Genomic DNA, 17,344 nt, shown 5'->3' on the forward strand with positions numbered 1-17,344 from the left:
TCTCACTGGAGAACAAGCAAAATAATTAAGTGGATGAATAATTCTGACTCGTCTGCCTTCCTGATATACTCTTGTTATTGATTGTTCTGCTTGGAATCCTATGAGAATATTGGCAAAACCTGTTCTGGAATAGGGTGATATTGGTTCATGTTTGGAGACTGCTTCTGCATGTTTCTATTGATCTATTCATCAGTATAAATATAAATATATATACACGCATATGCTTTGCAGTGGCTTCCATTGACTTAGCAAATAGAGTAATGGTGGAGTCCTTTGCACATAGTCATTTAGTGACATCCTCCAGAGGAAAAAAATGCTTGTTTTTAAAGAGCCACCTTAACAGTCTAATGTAAAGTAAAGCAGACAAGAACATACTGTATTACATTACATGAAGGGCTTCTTTCTCATCAGTCCACTAATCCAGTCTTGCTGTTACCCTCCTGCATTCCTTCCCTTTTGCTAATATTCAAAATATTTTAGCAAGGAGCAATTAAAAGTTGAGGACCCCCAGCAGTTACTGTTTGATAACATAGTGGGGGAGAGACAAACTGTTACTTGGAGGCAACATTGGGAGCATGTGACTTAAAACACTTGAATTTACTCTTGTTTGCCCTTAATGTTCCGCACATCAGACATTGTGGATATTAAACCAACCAATATGGAAGAACTTACAGAAGTGATTACGGCAGCGGAATTTCATCCACATAATTGCAACACGTTTGTCTACAGCAGCAGCAAAGGGACAATACGGCTGTGTGACATGCGCTCCTCTGCTCTGTGTGACAACCATTCGAAATGTAAGTGCCCCGATGACATCAGTGGAAGTGAAGTGTTACAGTTAGAGAGATTTAGAAAAGAAAATGTTTTGCTTTGCAGATTTATGGTACTGAAAAACCAAAGTCAGTGTTTTGTTATGCAGTAAAAAAGTATGGAAACAAACCCCAGTTAGTTTCCAGGAGGAGAAATTGAGCAAACTTATGGCCTATTTCATAGACATTCCCTATTTCTATGAGAACAAAGAGGCTAAATAGATGAAATAATAGATTATAGTATGTAAAGAAAAGAGACTAGAAGAATAGAGGTTGAGTGAGGAGAGGAAAAATAATAGTACTGAGAGTGGCCCCTGGTCTTAGGCTTTTTGGTGGGCCCCTGGTCTATAGTTTTTGGTTGGGCCCATGGTCTACAGTTTTTGGTTGGGCCCCTGGTGTCCCAGTCAAGCACTGCTTCAAGGCAAATGTGTGTCGCCATAGCTCAGATTCTTGCTCATACATTTTTTTTAATACTGAGATGTTTTATTGATTATATGAAAGGTAAAAAGAAACAGATGGACATTTGGTTCTCATGAAAATACAATACAGAGAGAAAAAAATATTAAAAAGAAAAAATTTCAATAGGTAAAAACGTACATAACATAATAATATAAAAGAGGCGTCTGGGTTGTGTTCAGGTATACACAGATATGTAGGCAGTCCATAGAACTCATTTTTTCAAGATTAGTGGCATGGGAAAAAATATAGAATTCAGCAGATTTGTTCAGTCACCTTCACATGTGTAAATTGCTTGCTCTGCAGTCAGGCCACACCAGCAGGCCCACAAACATTTAGATCACCGTGGATTTGGATGGAGCACACAACTCGCAGACTCGGCTGCAAAAGAATTTATTGAATCACGACATGTTTCAGATCTCAAGGATCCATGTGATTCAAAACATGTCGTGATTCAATAAATTCTTTTGCAGCCAAGTCTGCGAGTTGTGTGCTCCATCCAAATCCACGTTGATCTAAATGGGAAAAAATATCTCATATGTAGAGAGGAAAATAATAGTCATGTTCATATCAACCATGGGAGACTTATTTTGTTGTAAGCTTCCATATAGTTTTGTAGCTTATATGTCAATTTCTAATCTGTGTTGCTTTACGTATAATTTTCACTTTTAGCGCCGTCAGTGGAAGAGCAGGCTTTTCCCAATCGCACTCAATTGTATTGCTTGCTCATACATTTAGGCTCAGAACAGTAGTAGGTGTGACTGTGAGGGACAAGAAGAGCAATTTGTTTGTGTAGCAGCATGAGAGGATTATATTTGCTGCAGTCGCTCAGGATACTCTTGTATCTTATATATGTTTGTGTAACTATTTTTTTTAAACTTTCATGTGAGCTATAAATTGTATATTTTAACAACAGCCCCAATATTGCCTCATCTAGGAAAAAAATAGCTGGATTCCATTGTGCAGTCCCAGTGATTAGAGTTTGCATTCAGTTTTCTGAACATTATGGATGCATCAAAATCTTAATTCTGCAACAGAAGCACCCCTACAGTCACCATACCCAATACTAGTGATGGGCGAATTTATTCACCAGGCAAGAATTCCCGTGATTCGCCAACGGTGAATAAATTCGGAAAACCGCCGCGAAAATTTTCTGGCGTAAAAAAAATGGACGCCGGCTCCATTTCGCACATTTTTCGCCGTTTCGCAAATTTTGAGGGAAATTCGTAAATTTTTCGGCAATTCGAAACGTCCCAAATTCGCCCATCACTACCCTATACTAGTACTGTTATATACATTCATTGTTAAAATATATTGCTCTACTTACAAAGCAGGTTCGAAATGTGAAGAATCTGACAAAATAGATGAAGTACAGGTATGGGACCTGTTATCCAGAATGCTCGGGACCTGGGGGTTTCCAGATAACGGATCTTTCCGTAATTTGGGTCTTCATGCCTTAAGTCTACTAGAAATTAATTTAAACATTAAATAAACCCAATAGGCAGGTTTTGCTTCCAAAAAGAATTAATGATATCTTAGTTTGGATCAAATACAAGCTACTGTTTTATTATTACAGAGAAAAAGGAAATAATTTTTAAAAATTTGGATTATTTGGATAAAATGGAGTCTATGGGAGACATCCATTCCGTAATTCGGAGCTTTCTGGATATCGGGTTTCCGGATAAGTGATCGTATACTGTAGTAATAAAGGATACAAACATGATGATATACAGTAAAACTAAAACTAGGCCTGAGATGGATCTGTTTTGTGGTTACATGGTGTCACTGACCCCATCAACAAAGACATTTAATTTTTTCATTTCAGGTCGGTAAGAGGCAGAATAAATAGGCAAATGATTAAAAAAGGACACGGACGCAATCTGCCCATGATTTGTGAGGCAGGACGTGTAAATGTACACAACACATTTTACAAGACATGAAAGAGTTGCAAAGCAAATGGGAATTTGTTTTTACCGATTACAATTTCTGTGGGTTAGCAAATTTCTATTACTTTGTTCAGCTAGATAAACATATCTGGGAGATGACTCGGTAAAATTGTTCTAAAAAAATAAGTAATGGAACTAAAGCAAATTCGCAATCCAGTCTTCGGGATTTTTGGAGATTTACTTACCATACAGTGTCGCTTTTTTTATTTTAGGGGAACCACTGTGTTTCCACTGAAACGGCATATAAATTATCCTATTCTTTCTGGCAGGTTTACATTGTTATATTGTCTTGTAGAAATGAAAGAGCAGGAAGGACAGCAGGAGGAAGTGCTCCTTAATTAACTAAAAAGCCAGCTTACAACTGTACAATGCACATTAGCTGGTTCAATGAAGCATAGGGTGCAAACAAATGCCCTTAACCTTCCCAGAGTGTGATCAGAGAATTCTAATTAGTGGAGAGGGGTTATTATTGAAGAACATGCTGTTAGGGATTCTAGTGAGAGCACAGTTTTGTTTAGTCAATCCTTTTTCTGACAAGGCCTGTTATTTAGGACCTGAAAGACTAATATAATACAGTAAAAGATGGTTTTAATATAATATTATGGATTATACATTAACAGTATTGCACTGAAGAAGAAATAGAAGGAAATGGGGGAATGTGTAGAGCCACCTCTATGTCAGTAAAGTAGAATTTGACTGTAACATCGGAAGATACAGCAACTTTTTCCCAAGCTTATAAAAAAATAAAAGAAATAAAGGAACTAATTAAAAAAACCTGATAAACAGATTATCTATAATTTCTGTTTTGGAGGTTAAAATGTGATGGCCTATAGCAACCAATCCGTTTTCAGCATTCTATAAGCAGTAGCCCAATCACAGCTGAGTTTACAATCTAAAGATTTGAAAGAAAAAATAAAAAGAAGACACTTACCTACAACATTAAAGGAGATGGGGAGGTTAAAAAAAATGAATGCTGCTCTGAGCTCTCTGTCAAAAGAAACACAACATTTCTTCTATTCTTCTATTGTGTACACATGGGCTTTTGCATCAGACTTCCTGTTTTCAGCATAAACCTCCAGGGCATGGGCTTGAGCATGCTCAGTTTGCTCCTCTCTTCCCCTCCCTTTTCCACTCCATGGTATAATCTGAGCTAATACTGCAGCTGATATCGTACACAAGCAGAGAAAACTAGAGCTCTTTACTCAGGTATGGTAAAACATTCTACAGAATAAATATATAGTATTCTAGCTTGCACTATCGTGGCTGATCTAATTCAAATAAACTGCCTCGGTAGCTTTCCTTCTCCTTATGATCCAAACACTTTTATATAAAGCAGATTCAAATGTGAAGATATTATTTAAGAAAACCAAAAACTTGAACATCATCTTGTGCCAGAATACTCTCGGCAAACAATAGTTCAGTTTGACCTCTCCCTTGACATTTCTGATTGATTTTCTTCTTCACGCCCTCTTCCTGCATTCAATGGCTTTCAGTCAATTTGCCGTTCAGTTGATGGGCAAAGCTCAAGTGAAACAGTTCATCAGAGTTGAAAATGAAAAGTAACATTGACTTTTATAGATGAATTCTCAAGAGGACACTGGAAAAATTTAATAACTTTATCCTTTAATGAAAATAGAGCAATAGGAGTGACAACGGCTACAGAAAATGTGACAATAGACGTAAACAAGGGCTTCCTGTTAGATGGACTGTACCGTGTGAAATAATCTGCTGTCCCATTGTATTAATTTTACCGAATGGCTTCACATGGGGAAATGGTAATGGCGCCCAGTGTAAAGGAAACGTGTCTGTAGCACTTTTATTAATAATTTGGTTTGCACCATTGACACGAAAACAAATTTTCAGAAAATGTCTTCTTTTAAATATTTGTTAAACAATCTTATACTTAATAGTGTAAAGAAAGTTGAAAATAAGTTACATTTGAGTCTTCAGAATATTGACAGTGATCGGTTTACAGGTTAGCAACAATGCTAGCCTGAGCCAAAAATACTTTGTGTGTCTTAGGTGCTGTCAGGTTTTTTGTGGGATGGTAAGTGTTGCCTGGAGTGGTGTAAAGGTACTGCCACTGGATTGATGTGATGATACATGGTGTCAGGCTGGGTCCGGTTTTCGGCTCTTCAAGTTACATGGAGTGGCTTTTTGCCGCCCCTGGTGACTTGTTGGGCATTGCCACCTGAGGTGAATTTTTCAACTCGCCTCATTGTTGCAGTGCCCATGATGCCAGGAGAACATCGGTTGCATGCATAATGCAGATGAAAAGTTTTGGTGGAGAAGGTTAGGCTAGGGCCCTGGCTCCTTTTAAAACCTACAGTGTGGGTTCAGTGTGAAAATAAAAACTGGGTAAATACAGTGTCGGACTGGCCCGGCGGGCCAGACCCCCTCCCCCAAACAGTTTTTTTAATAAAATAATAACAATATTTTTTATATGGCGCATCGCAGCGCCGTCTGCGCATTCGCGCTTAGCGCCGTTTGCGCATGCGTGCCGAGCGGCGCTTCACTTCAAGTAGGTAGCGGGGGCCCTGCACAGGAGTCCCGGTGGGCCCCGGGCCCCCCAGTCCGCCCCTGGGTAAATAGATAGACTGTGCAAAATAAAAAATGTTTCTAATATAGTTAGTTAGCCAAAACTGTAATGTATAAAGGCTGGAGTGACTGGATGTCTAACATAATAGCCAGAACACTACTTCCTGCTTTTCAGCTCTCTAGTTAAGCTCCCCATGGATTCTTCTTGCAGAACGACCGATTTTAGGGTAAGTCCGACCAATTCTTCGAAATTATCATGCGGTTAGTGGGATTCGAACGATCGAACATAATTTTTCGGCCGACATCTGTCAGGAAATCGATCGGCCAGGTCAAAAAATCTTTGTCGATCCCAGTGCAATCTATCTTATGTTTGCAGGGCCAAGCAGGCAGCTCCCCTTTGTTTTCCTGGCAAATTGGTCTTTTTAGTTGATGGTCAATTCGTACGATCATTCCGAGAAAATCGGTCTCACGATGAGGATCGGATCTTTTAAAAATCTCAACATCTATGGCCAGCTTTAGTCAGTGACTTGAAGGGGGGCCACATGGGTCATAACTTTTCAGTGAGTTTGCAATTGATCCTTAGCATGCAGCTCAGATTCAAATCAAACTGTTAGACCCATGTGCCCCCCCTCAAGTCACTGATTGTTACTGCCTGGTAACCAATCAGTGGAAACCAAGAGAGCTGCAAAGCAGGAAGTAATGTTTTGGCTATTACATTAGACATCCAGTCACTCCAGCCTTTATACATTACATTTTTGGCTAACTAACTATATTAGAAACATTTTTATTTTGCACATGCAATCTATTTACCCAGTTTTTATTTTTACACTGAACTGCTAGCTGTACACGGGAAAATTTAAGCTGCAGATTCAGACCAAGTCGGAAGATTATCTGTCCGTGCACGGACCCTCCCCAATAGCCCCATAGATATCTTGGTAGTAATTGGCCAGATATGTATTTGGCAGGTTTTAAGTCAGTGGGGACTGAATTGGCGCAGTGGTATGGTTCTCTTTCAATGGACTTGCATAGGTGCCTATTATGATCCGACCCTTGGCCTGGAGGGTAAACGATTGGATCAGCCTGATTTGGCCCAGAATGTAGGTAGCCAAAACAAATATAGAGTTGCTCATTTGGCAACCTTGCCAAGCAAATGGATCTTAATGTGTATGCTGAAAAGTACAGTGACATGCTTGACAATGCTCCCTCCATTTTGTAAACTTTTTTTGGAAGACGCTTTTCTGTGATGAGAGTGAAATAAATTAATTGACCTTCACTGAGCACTGACCTTAACTTGAATGAATACCCGTGGGGAAAAATGGCTGACTGCAATCCATACCAACATCAGGGTCCAACCTCATTAATGCTCCTGCGGCTGAAGCAAATCCCACCTACAATGTTCCAAAATCTAGCTAAAAGCTTTCCCATAAAAACCAGTGACTGTACTACCACCTTAATAAAACCCTTGGTTTGGGAATGAGATGAGTTGGGAATGACAGGCAGGTGTCCAGATACTTCTGCCACACACTGTAGTGTATATTTTGTTCTGGAGAATTATTCCTCTCATTTGTATTTAGCTAACAAATACGAACCAGACTATTATGTATTTGATTTAATAAAAATAGCCTGTTAGCTTTGCATCCTGTATATGTGTGGAAACATATTTTTTCATGCTGTTCCACAAAGTCATAGTAACACAGACAGACAATCTAGAAATATAATTGCTATGTCTAATCTATTGCCCAGTGGACAGTAATAAAAAACCCTAGAGAAGGTGGAGGAGCCAGTGGGTGCTGTAAATAATGTCGTAAGGGTGTGCAGGGCTGTGTATCTGTGGTGTAGCCTAAAACACATTTCATATGATTGGATTAAACTTGGATATTGGGGTTTAGAGGCCTATAAAGCCACCGCAATAAATACAGAAGCTTCACGCCTACAGGATACAAATTCTTCCTTCTCATTCGCCCAGCACAGTCTTCATTACTGTTTATACAGATCGTATTGGATCTGCTAAAACGACTTTTCTGTGACTGAAGAAATCTAAAACTTGCATTGTTTCCCATGTTTATGAAAGGGAAGGTTGGAGTCGGCATGATATGCATCTATTTAATCTCGCTGTCCAATGACATTGTTTTTCTAAATAAAGATAATATCGCTCCAATAGAGACTTTGTTAAGATTGTACATAGAGTTGACCTTTGCCTGGTGTCTCTCTGTCTGTCGAAGCCGGTTGAGTGATTTTTCCTTTCTAAGAAGTGCTTGAAGGGAGCAGAGAATCGGGTTTCCATGGAAACAAGTGCAAGGCATTGAATGGACACTACAAGTGGAAGGCCTCATGTGGTTGTCTGTAGCCATGCAATTTAGATTTCCCTTTAATTAGGCTTATTACGGTTTCACTAAGTCTTTATTGTGGCGTTTTATGTTTTTAAATTCCCCTTTCCGCTTTGTTATTTTCTTAATAGCCATTAAAGGAGAATTCAACCGAAAAAAAAACCCTACCCTACATAGACCCCCTCCCTCCTCCCCCTCAGCCTAGCTGCTACCCCGGGCAAATGTCACTAACTCTTTACTTACTCCAGCGGAGTTCACGGGCGACATCTAATTCTTTTCCATAATCTTCGGAATGAGACCGGTGAAGCTCAGTTGGAGCAATTGTCAGTTTCGAGACAACTGCGCATGCACTGGAACTCACGAAAATTGCAGAAGCGCCGGGCTCATTCCAAAGATTACCGAAGCGGATGAAGATGGCGCCCGTGAACCCCGCTGGACAGAATCTGCGCGGAGGAGTAAGTAAAGACTATGGGGCATTTGCCCAGGGTAGCAGCTAGGCTGGGGGGAGGAGGGACTATGTATGGTAGGGAGGTATGGTTTTTTTTTTATTAAGGGTTTGTTTCTCCTTTAAGCAAGCCATACAAGAACGAGAAAATGCTGTTGCTTTGTAGGTCCCTCTATGAAAATAGAAGTCATGTTTTAGCCTCTGTTTTGTCTTGTTAATTCTCCTCTCATATGCCTCCTGTACTGTTACAATTATTTCTCCATAAGGGTGGAAAGGGCTGTGACTTGGTCAACTGAAAACTGCTGTTAATGGAATGTTGCAGATTTTACATAAGGAAGAACCTAACCCATATGTTTAATCAAAGCCTGTGTGCAGAGAGTACCATAAACTATGCCTTAATAAGCAAAATTAAATTGGACAATTTTAGAGCACAGTGCCTAAACATAATATAATTGCTTATTCCAGTGTTTGAAGAGCCCGAGGATCCCAGCAACAGGTCATTTTTTTCTGAGATTATTTCTTCCATATCGGATGTGAAGTTTAACCACAGTGGGCGGTATATTATGACCAGAGACTATCTGACTGTAAAGGTCTGGGACCTGAATATGGAGAACAGACCTATAGAGACTTACCAGGTAAGAATGGCATGCTTTTCCACACTTATTATTAAAGAAACAGTTCAGTGTAAAAATAAAAAGTGGGTAACCCGATTGTACTACTTCTTGCTTTTCAGCTCTCTAACTCTGAGTTAGTCATTGACTTGAAAGGGGGCCACATGGGACATAACTGTTCAGTGAGTTTGCAATTGATCCTCAGCATTCAGCTCAGATTCAAAAGCAACAGGTATGACCCATGTGCCCTCCCCCCCCTCAAGTCACTGATTGGTTACTGCCTGGTAACCAATCAGTGGAAACCAAGAGAGCTGCAAAGGAGGAAGTAGTGTTCTGGCTATTATGTTAGATATCCAGTCACTCCAGCCTTTATACATTATATTTTTGCCTAACTAACTATATTAGAAACATGTTTTATTCTGCACAGCCTATCTATTTACCCAGTTTTTATTAGGTGGGTTAATAACAATTCGCTACCATTACACTAAAGGGTTGTTCACCCTAAATTGTACTTTTAGTATGATGTACACTGTCATTTTGATGACAATTTGCAGTTGGTCTTTGTTTTTACTTAGTTTTTGATATTTTATTTTCTTTGTCAGACTTGAGATTATAAGGTTACTAGAGCTTCATTTCCCTAGCAACAAACCAGCAGACTGGAAGTCGGAACCAAAGATTAGTAGCAAAGGGCCTTGCTAGAAACATAAGCAAGGAATTCATGGGGTCAGTGTCCCCCTCAAACAGATTAATTGGCTGCAGGCTGAAAGGAGGCAGAATAGGAACTCCAAAAAGTCTTTTGTTTATTTGAAGGTGAACTTACTTACAATTATCTTTAGTAACTTCGTATTGATCATTTTCTATTTTAGGTTCATGATTACCTCCGCAGTAAACTATGCTCGCTCTACGAAAATGACTGCATTTTTGACAAGTTTGAAAGTGTATGGAATGGCTCAGACAGGTAAGGACAAACAGCACATAGCTCCTTAGTGCAATCCTACCCTATAATATTCCATAAATAAACTGATGCATAGGTGTAACGCTTTCTTGGCCTAATCTGCCAATTAGAAGTTAAGGGTGACCAGCTAGGTAGTGAGCATGGGTTACATTGCGAATCCTCACCCAGGGCAGAGCCTTCGCCAAATGGAAGCTTCCCCTTTAAACTGTAGTTGAACTACAACTCACAGGCATATAAGTGCAAATATAGAATAATGGACGCCAGGAGGTTCTTTAAAAAGGTAAAACAGGAGCACAGATTTATTATGCCAGAGGCAAATGACCACAGGTTTACTTACAAATATACTGAGGACACAGCAGGTGGAATCACTTTGGACAGTACAAGGTTCACAGTCAAACAGGTGCGACTCCCAAAAGATATTGCAGATAGGTGTACATCAATTCCCAGTTGAACCAACGTTGCCAGTGAGGGGATCGGGATCTATCAGGTAGGGTACAGGTAGTCCTTTGCTCACCTAGATGCCTATCAACTGAGTTCCCTGCTCTAAAGGCAAACAGGCCTTGTGGGAAGCTACTCCCTACTACAATCCTCGTTGGAGTGACAGCTGCTCTTTCTGCTACACCTCTCTGTCTTTCTCTCCTAGAGAGAACTATAACAGTATCTTACTATTTTAGCTGGTCCTCGTTCACGGGGTTACGTGGTCCCCGACTTAGCACCAAAGGTGTGAGGTCCCTCTGGGGTAAATGCTTACTGGGGCCTATGGTGATCCCAGGCTCAGTGGAGATTCACCTAGCAGCAGCACCAGGAGCCAAAGAGGAAGAGGCCACTCCCTGCACAACACTATATAGCAGTGTGGCAGGGGAGTGTCATTACACTCTTTGTCCAATAGGTGTGGGTGTTACACTTTACCAGTTACAAGGGCTTGGCCCAATAACAAGGGAAAAGAGAACTACATACAAAAGGTAGGGATTAACTCTATAGGGATAGGATATCCTATAGGTCCCTACATACACCCGGGGGAAAAATCAATTTCGTCCCGACAATGGTGAAATGATATAGACACAATAGTAACAAAGTGAATATATAAGTGCAAACCAACAATACTATTGAACATCACTCTTCTGGTATCCTCTCCTGAGGAATACCTGGTAACAATGGGTACTGTGGAGAAAAGAACAGTAAAGAGCAAAAGTGCAATACTGTATTAGATAAGTTTCAGTGCAAATAACATCAGTTGCATAACTTTAATACATTCATGAGGTCCTTAAAGGAACACTCAGGCACTTAACTTACGACACTTGAACCATCCATAGTGTATCAGGAGGTCCAGGCACAGGCTTGGCTGAAAAGAAAAATTAGCATAGATTTCTTTTCACACATGAACACTCATTTTCATTGCAGTTGAGTTACATGACCCCACCATAACCAAAACTTTATTCCATATCACACCCCCCCCTACCCAAGTGTACAAAGTCACTGAGAGCCACTTGGGGAGTAGTAAGGGAAAGAATAAAGGTGCTACTCAGCGAGTAGTTAGAGGTAGAAGAGTTTTGGTGGGGGCTCAGCAGTCTTTGTCTCATGAACCCAACTATTTACAGTTCCAGACAATGTTCAGAAGTCCAGAAATGGAACAATGAGTGAACAAAACAATGAAGAAGGCCCAAAACTTGGGGCATCAATCTTGAAGAACATCAGGAAATGAAGAAGGCCCAAAACTTGGGGCAATCAAACGACGTCCTCAAGTGTAAACAAATCATCTCTAAGAGGAATTCTCACTCTTAGAGGAATACTGAAAAGTTACAACACACAGGGTCCAGCCGGAACCACTGTGGACAGCTCAAACATTCACCCCATACTTCTCCAGGGTGTGTTCGTATGACAAATAGTAGGAAGGATGAGGTTTTTCTACCTTCCCTCCATTAGGCAGAGTGGTTGACAAGCTGAAGAAGCGGTCCTCTTGAAACTTCCCACAACTTTTAACATGGTGCTTTAAGATGGTACGCCCATACCACCATTCACTGAGGGTGTCACAGAGGAAGACCATGTCACACTGCCGCTTCTGTAGATCGCTTTGAAACAATCCCTTGGGTCCCACATCTGTTTTCTTTAAAAGTTCTCCATAAAGCCATTCCTCCAAATTCTTCTCTACTTCATCATAAACCCACTCAGGTGCATAGGGCATTGGATAACCCCACCGGTCACGCATTGATGATGCGTTGATGATGCGTTGCACCCTAGACACTGTGTGTGCCTTCTTAGGGTCGGCCCTTCCCTGAGAGACCCAGAAACCTTGTGCCTCTGGAGAAAGCAAGGGTCTTGACAAGCAGCAACAGGCTGCTGAGATTTTGGAAGCTCTGATGGAACCACTGTGGATGAAGCCTCATCTTTAGGTGCAGTGGTTGGCTTTGGAGTAGCAGGCCTAGGTGTGGCAGGCTTGGGTGTGGCCGGCCTAGGAGTGATAGGCCTAGGTACAACATCAGGGTAGTACTCCCCCTCCCTCTGGGTGGAACACGTGGATCCTCACTCTTTGTGGCTGCATCCCCACTAGCGCCTACTCCCTGTGACTGTGAAATAGACAAAGCTTTTATAGGAGTGGGCAGGCTTTGGATGTTGGGTGGCCACACTGAGGAGAGGTGATGAGGATATGCGGGAACAGGTGCAGGAGCAGAGTCTCCTGACACTGAAGACAGTCCATCCGTGTCTGTGGCGATGGATTTTGTCTTTATGCCCTTTTTAGGATCAGCATAAAGTACATAGGGACCTAACCAACACTCGTGAAAACAATAGGGACATGATGAGTGAAAGATGCAGGTCTCTGTGGATAGTTCACGGGTACAGTGCCCGCAGTAGGGAACAACTATCCTGTTAAAGTGGACATTAAGCTTCTCACCATATGTCCCGGCCCAAATATATCTAAGGCCAAAGTCTACATCTTCAATGTCCTCATCCGAGAACAGCGGAGCCTCAGTTAGGTTTTCTTCCGCATCCGCCCAACCTTCCCAGGAATGGTCAGCCATAATAATGGGAAAAAGGTTTTACCGGTATGAAGAATGTAGGTAGTAAGTCCTCCACTATACCCGCAGCCGCAGGGTAATCAGTAGTGAAGTCCGGAAGGTCCGCACTTGGATGGGCCACAGCCGTGGTCCGTGATGGTGCAGCACCTTGAACAGGAGTGATGCAGAAATTCTCCGGTTTTGCTGAAAAAGAAAACGGTAGCAAGCAGGTACCGCTTGGGGTGAAGAGTAGTTAGTGCAGGGAAACTTTCCAAGCAGCCGCCGGAAGTCCACAGGCACAAACAGGTGGAGCTGTGATGCACACGTCCTCTCTCTGCAAAGTCTCTTCACAAAATGGCGGCGGGACGTGACGTCAGGGACCGCCTTAATCCCAAAGCGCGCCAACAGTTACTGCGCGGGAAAAAGATTGGCGCCAGCGAAATCTCGCGCTCGCGAGACTTGAGCTATGGCGCAGCCTCGTGTATCGGGAATAGAACCTCCAAGCCCGAACCCACGGCCCTGAGATACTAGGGGAAAAATACCTAGCAAATTTAGTAGAAAAAGACGTGCAGGCAGCCTTTTGCCAATCAGGTCCGCCGCCTGTCACGAAAATTTAAAGCGACAGTGCACAAAACACTAAATCACAAAAATACAAAAATAGCCTGGATTTAGGGGCGTGGCCCCACGTTGGGCGCCAAAATGTAACGCTTTCTTGGCCTAATCTGCCAATTAGAAGTTAAGGGTGACCAGCTAGGTAGTGAGCATGGGTTACATTGCAAATCCTCACCCAGGGCAGAGCCTTCGCCAAATGGAAGCTTCCCCTTTAAACTGTAGTTGAACTACAACTCACAGGCATATAAGTGCAAATATAGAATAATGGACACCAGGAGGTTCTTTAAAAAGGTAAAACAGGAGCACAGATTTATTATGCCAGAGGCAAATGACCACAGGTTTACTTACAAATATACTGAGGACACAGCAGGTGGAATCACTTTGGACAGTACAAGGTTCACAGTCAAACAGGTGCGACTCCCAAAAGATATTGCAGATAGGTGTACATCAATTCCCAGTTCAACCGACGTTGCCAGTGAGGGGATCGGGATCTATCAGGTAGGGTACAGGTAGTCCTTTGCTCACCTAGATGCCTATCAACTGAGTTCCCTGCTCTAAAGGCAAACAGGCCTTGTGGGAAGCTACTCCCTACTACAATCCTCGTTGGAGCGACAGCTGCTCTTTCTGCTACACCTCTCTGTCTTTCTCTCCTAGAGAGAACTATAACAGTATCTTACTATTTTAGCTGGTCCTCGTTCACGGGGTTACCTGGTCCCCGACTTAGCACCAAAGGTGTGAGGTCCCTCTGGGGTAAATGCTTACTGGGGCCTATGGTGATCCCAGGCTCAGTGGAGATTCACCTAGCAGCAGTACCAGGAGCCAAAGAGGAAGAGGACACTCCCTGCACAACACTATATAGCAGTGTGGCAGGGGAGTGTCATTACACTCTTTGTCCAATAGGTGTGGGTGTTACACTTTACCAGTTACAAGGGCTTGGCCCAATAACAAGGTAAAAGAGAACTACATACAAAAGGTAGGGATTAACTCTATAGGGATAGGATATCCTATAGGTCCCTACATAGGTAAATAGCTATAATTAGGCATTGGCTAATTTTTTCGCCTTGTTTCACCATGGAAATGACGCCCATACCCTGCTTTAAAATGTTAGGATATGAGATTTCACAGTGGATGATCATATAATGTATATAAGTCAAAGTTTGAGTACTTTTACATGAGTGATAGAACTGCAAAGCAACTCCTAAGAGGCTCCAATTATTAAAGTAGGGTTTATATAGTCATGTGACCTTACTAAGTACCAGTTATAACTGAGCACCTTTTATAAAAGTACATGTCATATAGAAGTCATAAATTGTACAGGCTAACAGTTTTCCTAAAATCAGGCAAGAAAATAGGACTATTAAAGAACTCTCATTTGAGAAATCGTACAATGAAAATGTTTGAAGACATAATGTTTGTTTATTGGATCATGTTTACATGATGGGGCCCTTTATTATACTGCAGTAGTGATGGCCTCCCGGTTAGAGGTCTACAACACAGTCAAAAGGCAATGCTTCAGATCTAACCTGGGAATGTTTAAGGGTAACAACAAAAGCAAAAAAGTTTGTTAAACACATATAATATTGTTAGTGAATGTTATTTCATAAAGTGTTTGCATGATAGTTCTGGACTGCTACATCTCATTCAATTAATATCTTCAAGAGTCCGTAATTCAGAGCATTCTGGATAACGAGTTTCCCGGATAATGAATTCCATTCCTGTACAGGTCTGGGATTCGTTATCTGGAAACCCGTTATCCAGAAAGTTCTGTCTCCCATAGACTCCATTATAATCAAATTTCCAATTTTTTTTAAAAATGACATCCTTTTTCTCTATAATTATAAAACAGTAGCTTGTACTTGATCCCAACCAAGATATTATTAATCCTTATTAGAAGCAAAACCAACAAATTGGGTTTATTTAATGTTTACATGATTTTCTAGTAGTCTTAAGGTGCGAAGACCCAAATTGCGGAAAGACCTGTTGTCTGGAAAGCCCCAGGTCCCGAGCATTCTGTATAATAGGTCCGATACCTGTACTACTTTTTGCTGTACTCCCAGCATCCACAACCAGGGTTGAGATGTACAGGAGTTGGAGCTCTCTGCACTAGTATCACAACTTTTTCACTTTGATGAGCATAGGAAATAATATCTGCAAACAAAGTCACCTTTCATTGTCCCATAGCTGTGGTGGCTGAAGCTGGCCTTCCAAAACATTTAGGGCAGAGACGCACGCTACGATTCGGGGAGATTAGTTGCCCGTTGACAAATCTCCTCTTCTTCGGGGCGACTAATCTCACCCGAACTGCCGCCCCTGCCTTCCCGCCGGCTAGAATGTAAATTGCAGGCTGGATGGCACTTGGAGCACATCATTTCCGGAGTTGCCCGAAGTTTCCTCGTGAGGCAACTTCGGATGACTTTGGAAAATGAAGTGCTCCGAGTGCCATCCCGCTAGCGATTTACATTCTAGCCGACGGGAAGGCAGTTTAGGGAGATTAGTCTTTCCGAAGAAGAGGAGATTTGTCACCGGGCGACTAATCTCCCCGAATCGCAGCGTGTGTCTCTGTCCTTAGCCTCCTGAGGTGAGAAGGTTGGCATAGTGACATTGCTTTTGTAATGACTTCACCGGCTGTTCATTGTATTTGCATGCGTGTCTTCTAAATATGACCTTTTTATGTTAAGAGCAGAAGAATTTTATTTACCATTGTGTATGTGACTTTAAGACATTTTCCTTGGATAAATTGGAGCTTTGGACAGTCATGAACCTCTGATACTTTTATCTTCCAGCGTCATCATGACTGGCTCATACAACAACTTCTTCAGAATGTTCGACCGCAACACCAAACGGGACGTCACATTGGAGGCCTCCAGAGAAAACAGCAAACCAAGGGCAATCCTCAAACCGCGCAAAGTCTGTGTAGGAGGGAAAAGAAGAAAAGATGAAATTAGTGTGGACAGTCTGGACTTTAGCAAAAAAATTCTACATACGGCTTGGCACCCTTCAGAGAATATCATTGCAGTGGCCGCCACAAATAACCTGTATATATTTCAGGACAAGGTTAACTAGACAGCTGTAACTGAAATACTAGGAACAACCCATTTTAAGGCTTTTTTAAAAATATTTTTTCCGTTCTCCCCGTTTCTAATACTTTATTTATTTTTGTTTGGTTCAACAAATTCTTGCTCGGTTCAAGAATAGATAAACTCGCTTCTTAAATTCCCAGTAACCTCTATTCCGAGTGATGACATACATTTTTTTTTTTTTTCATTTGATTTTTTTTTTCCCCTTTTTGGAGGCCTTTGAGTTTTGCAACAATTTAAAGATTTGCCCTCTCGGCCTCATATGCAGTTGGAAGGTGTAAGGAAGAAACTTTGGAGAAACCAAAAGTGCGTGTCGATAATATTTCTTTTTAATTGTTAACTGAATTTTTAATAAAATATGGACATTTAAATTCTGCATGTCTGCAAAATGTCTGATTTTGGGATTTTGCCTTGGGGTCAAAGCAAATTGTTTTTATACTTGTGTTCATAAAGGCTAAATATGCCCCAAATGCTTATAATCAACCTTCCCAGAATTACTATTTGTAGTACAGTTGTCTGCACACATTGCTTTGCTACCATGGACATAATAACAGATGAAGTAAACCTTATGACTG

General features: G+C 41.4%; 1 protein-coding gene across 7 annotated transcripts in view; it reads left to right on the forward strand.

Moving 5' to 3' along the window:
- ppp2r2b.S (protein phosphatase 2 regulatory subunit B, beta S homeolog) overlaps window positions 1-17,143 on the forward strand; it is a 219,626-nt gene extending 202,483 nt beyond the window's left edge. For all 7 annotated transcript variants that reach the window (XM_041588722.1, XM_041588723.1, XM_018256156.2 and 4 more), the window contains 4 exons: window positions 633-797; window positions 8,987-9,156; window positions 9,999-10,090; window positions 16,476-17,143. In XM_041588722.1, coding sequence (XP_041444656.1) covers window positions 633-797; window positions 8,987-9,156; window positions 9,999-10,090; window positions 16,476-16,755 — 707 coding nt within the window. In that variant the 3' untranslated portion in view covers window positions 16,756-17,143. The remainder of the gene's footprint in view (window positions 1-632; window positions 798-8,986; window positions 9,157-9,998; window positions 10,091-16,475) is intronic.
- Window positions 17,144-17,344: the final 201 nt, after the last annotated feature.

The sequence above is a fragment of the Xenopus laevis genome, chromosome 3S, assembly GCF_017654675.1.
Source record: "Xenopus laevis strain J_2021 chromosome 3S, Xenopus_laevis_v10.1, whole genome shotgun sequence".
Lineage (NCBI taxonomy): Eukaryota > Metazoa > Chordata > Amphibia > Anura > Pipidae > Xenopus > Xenopus laevis.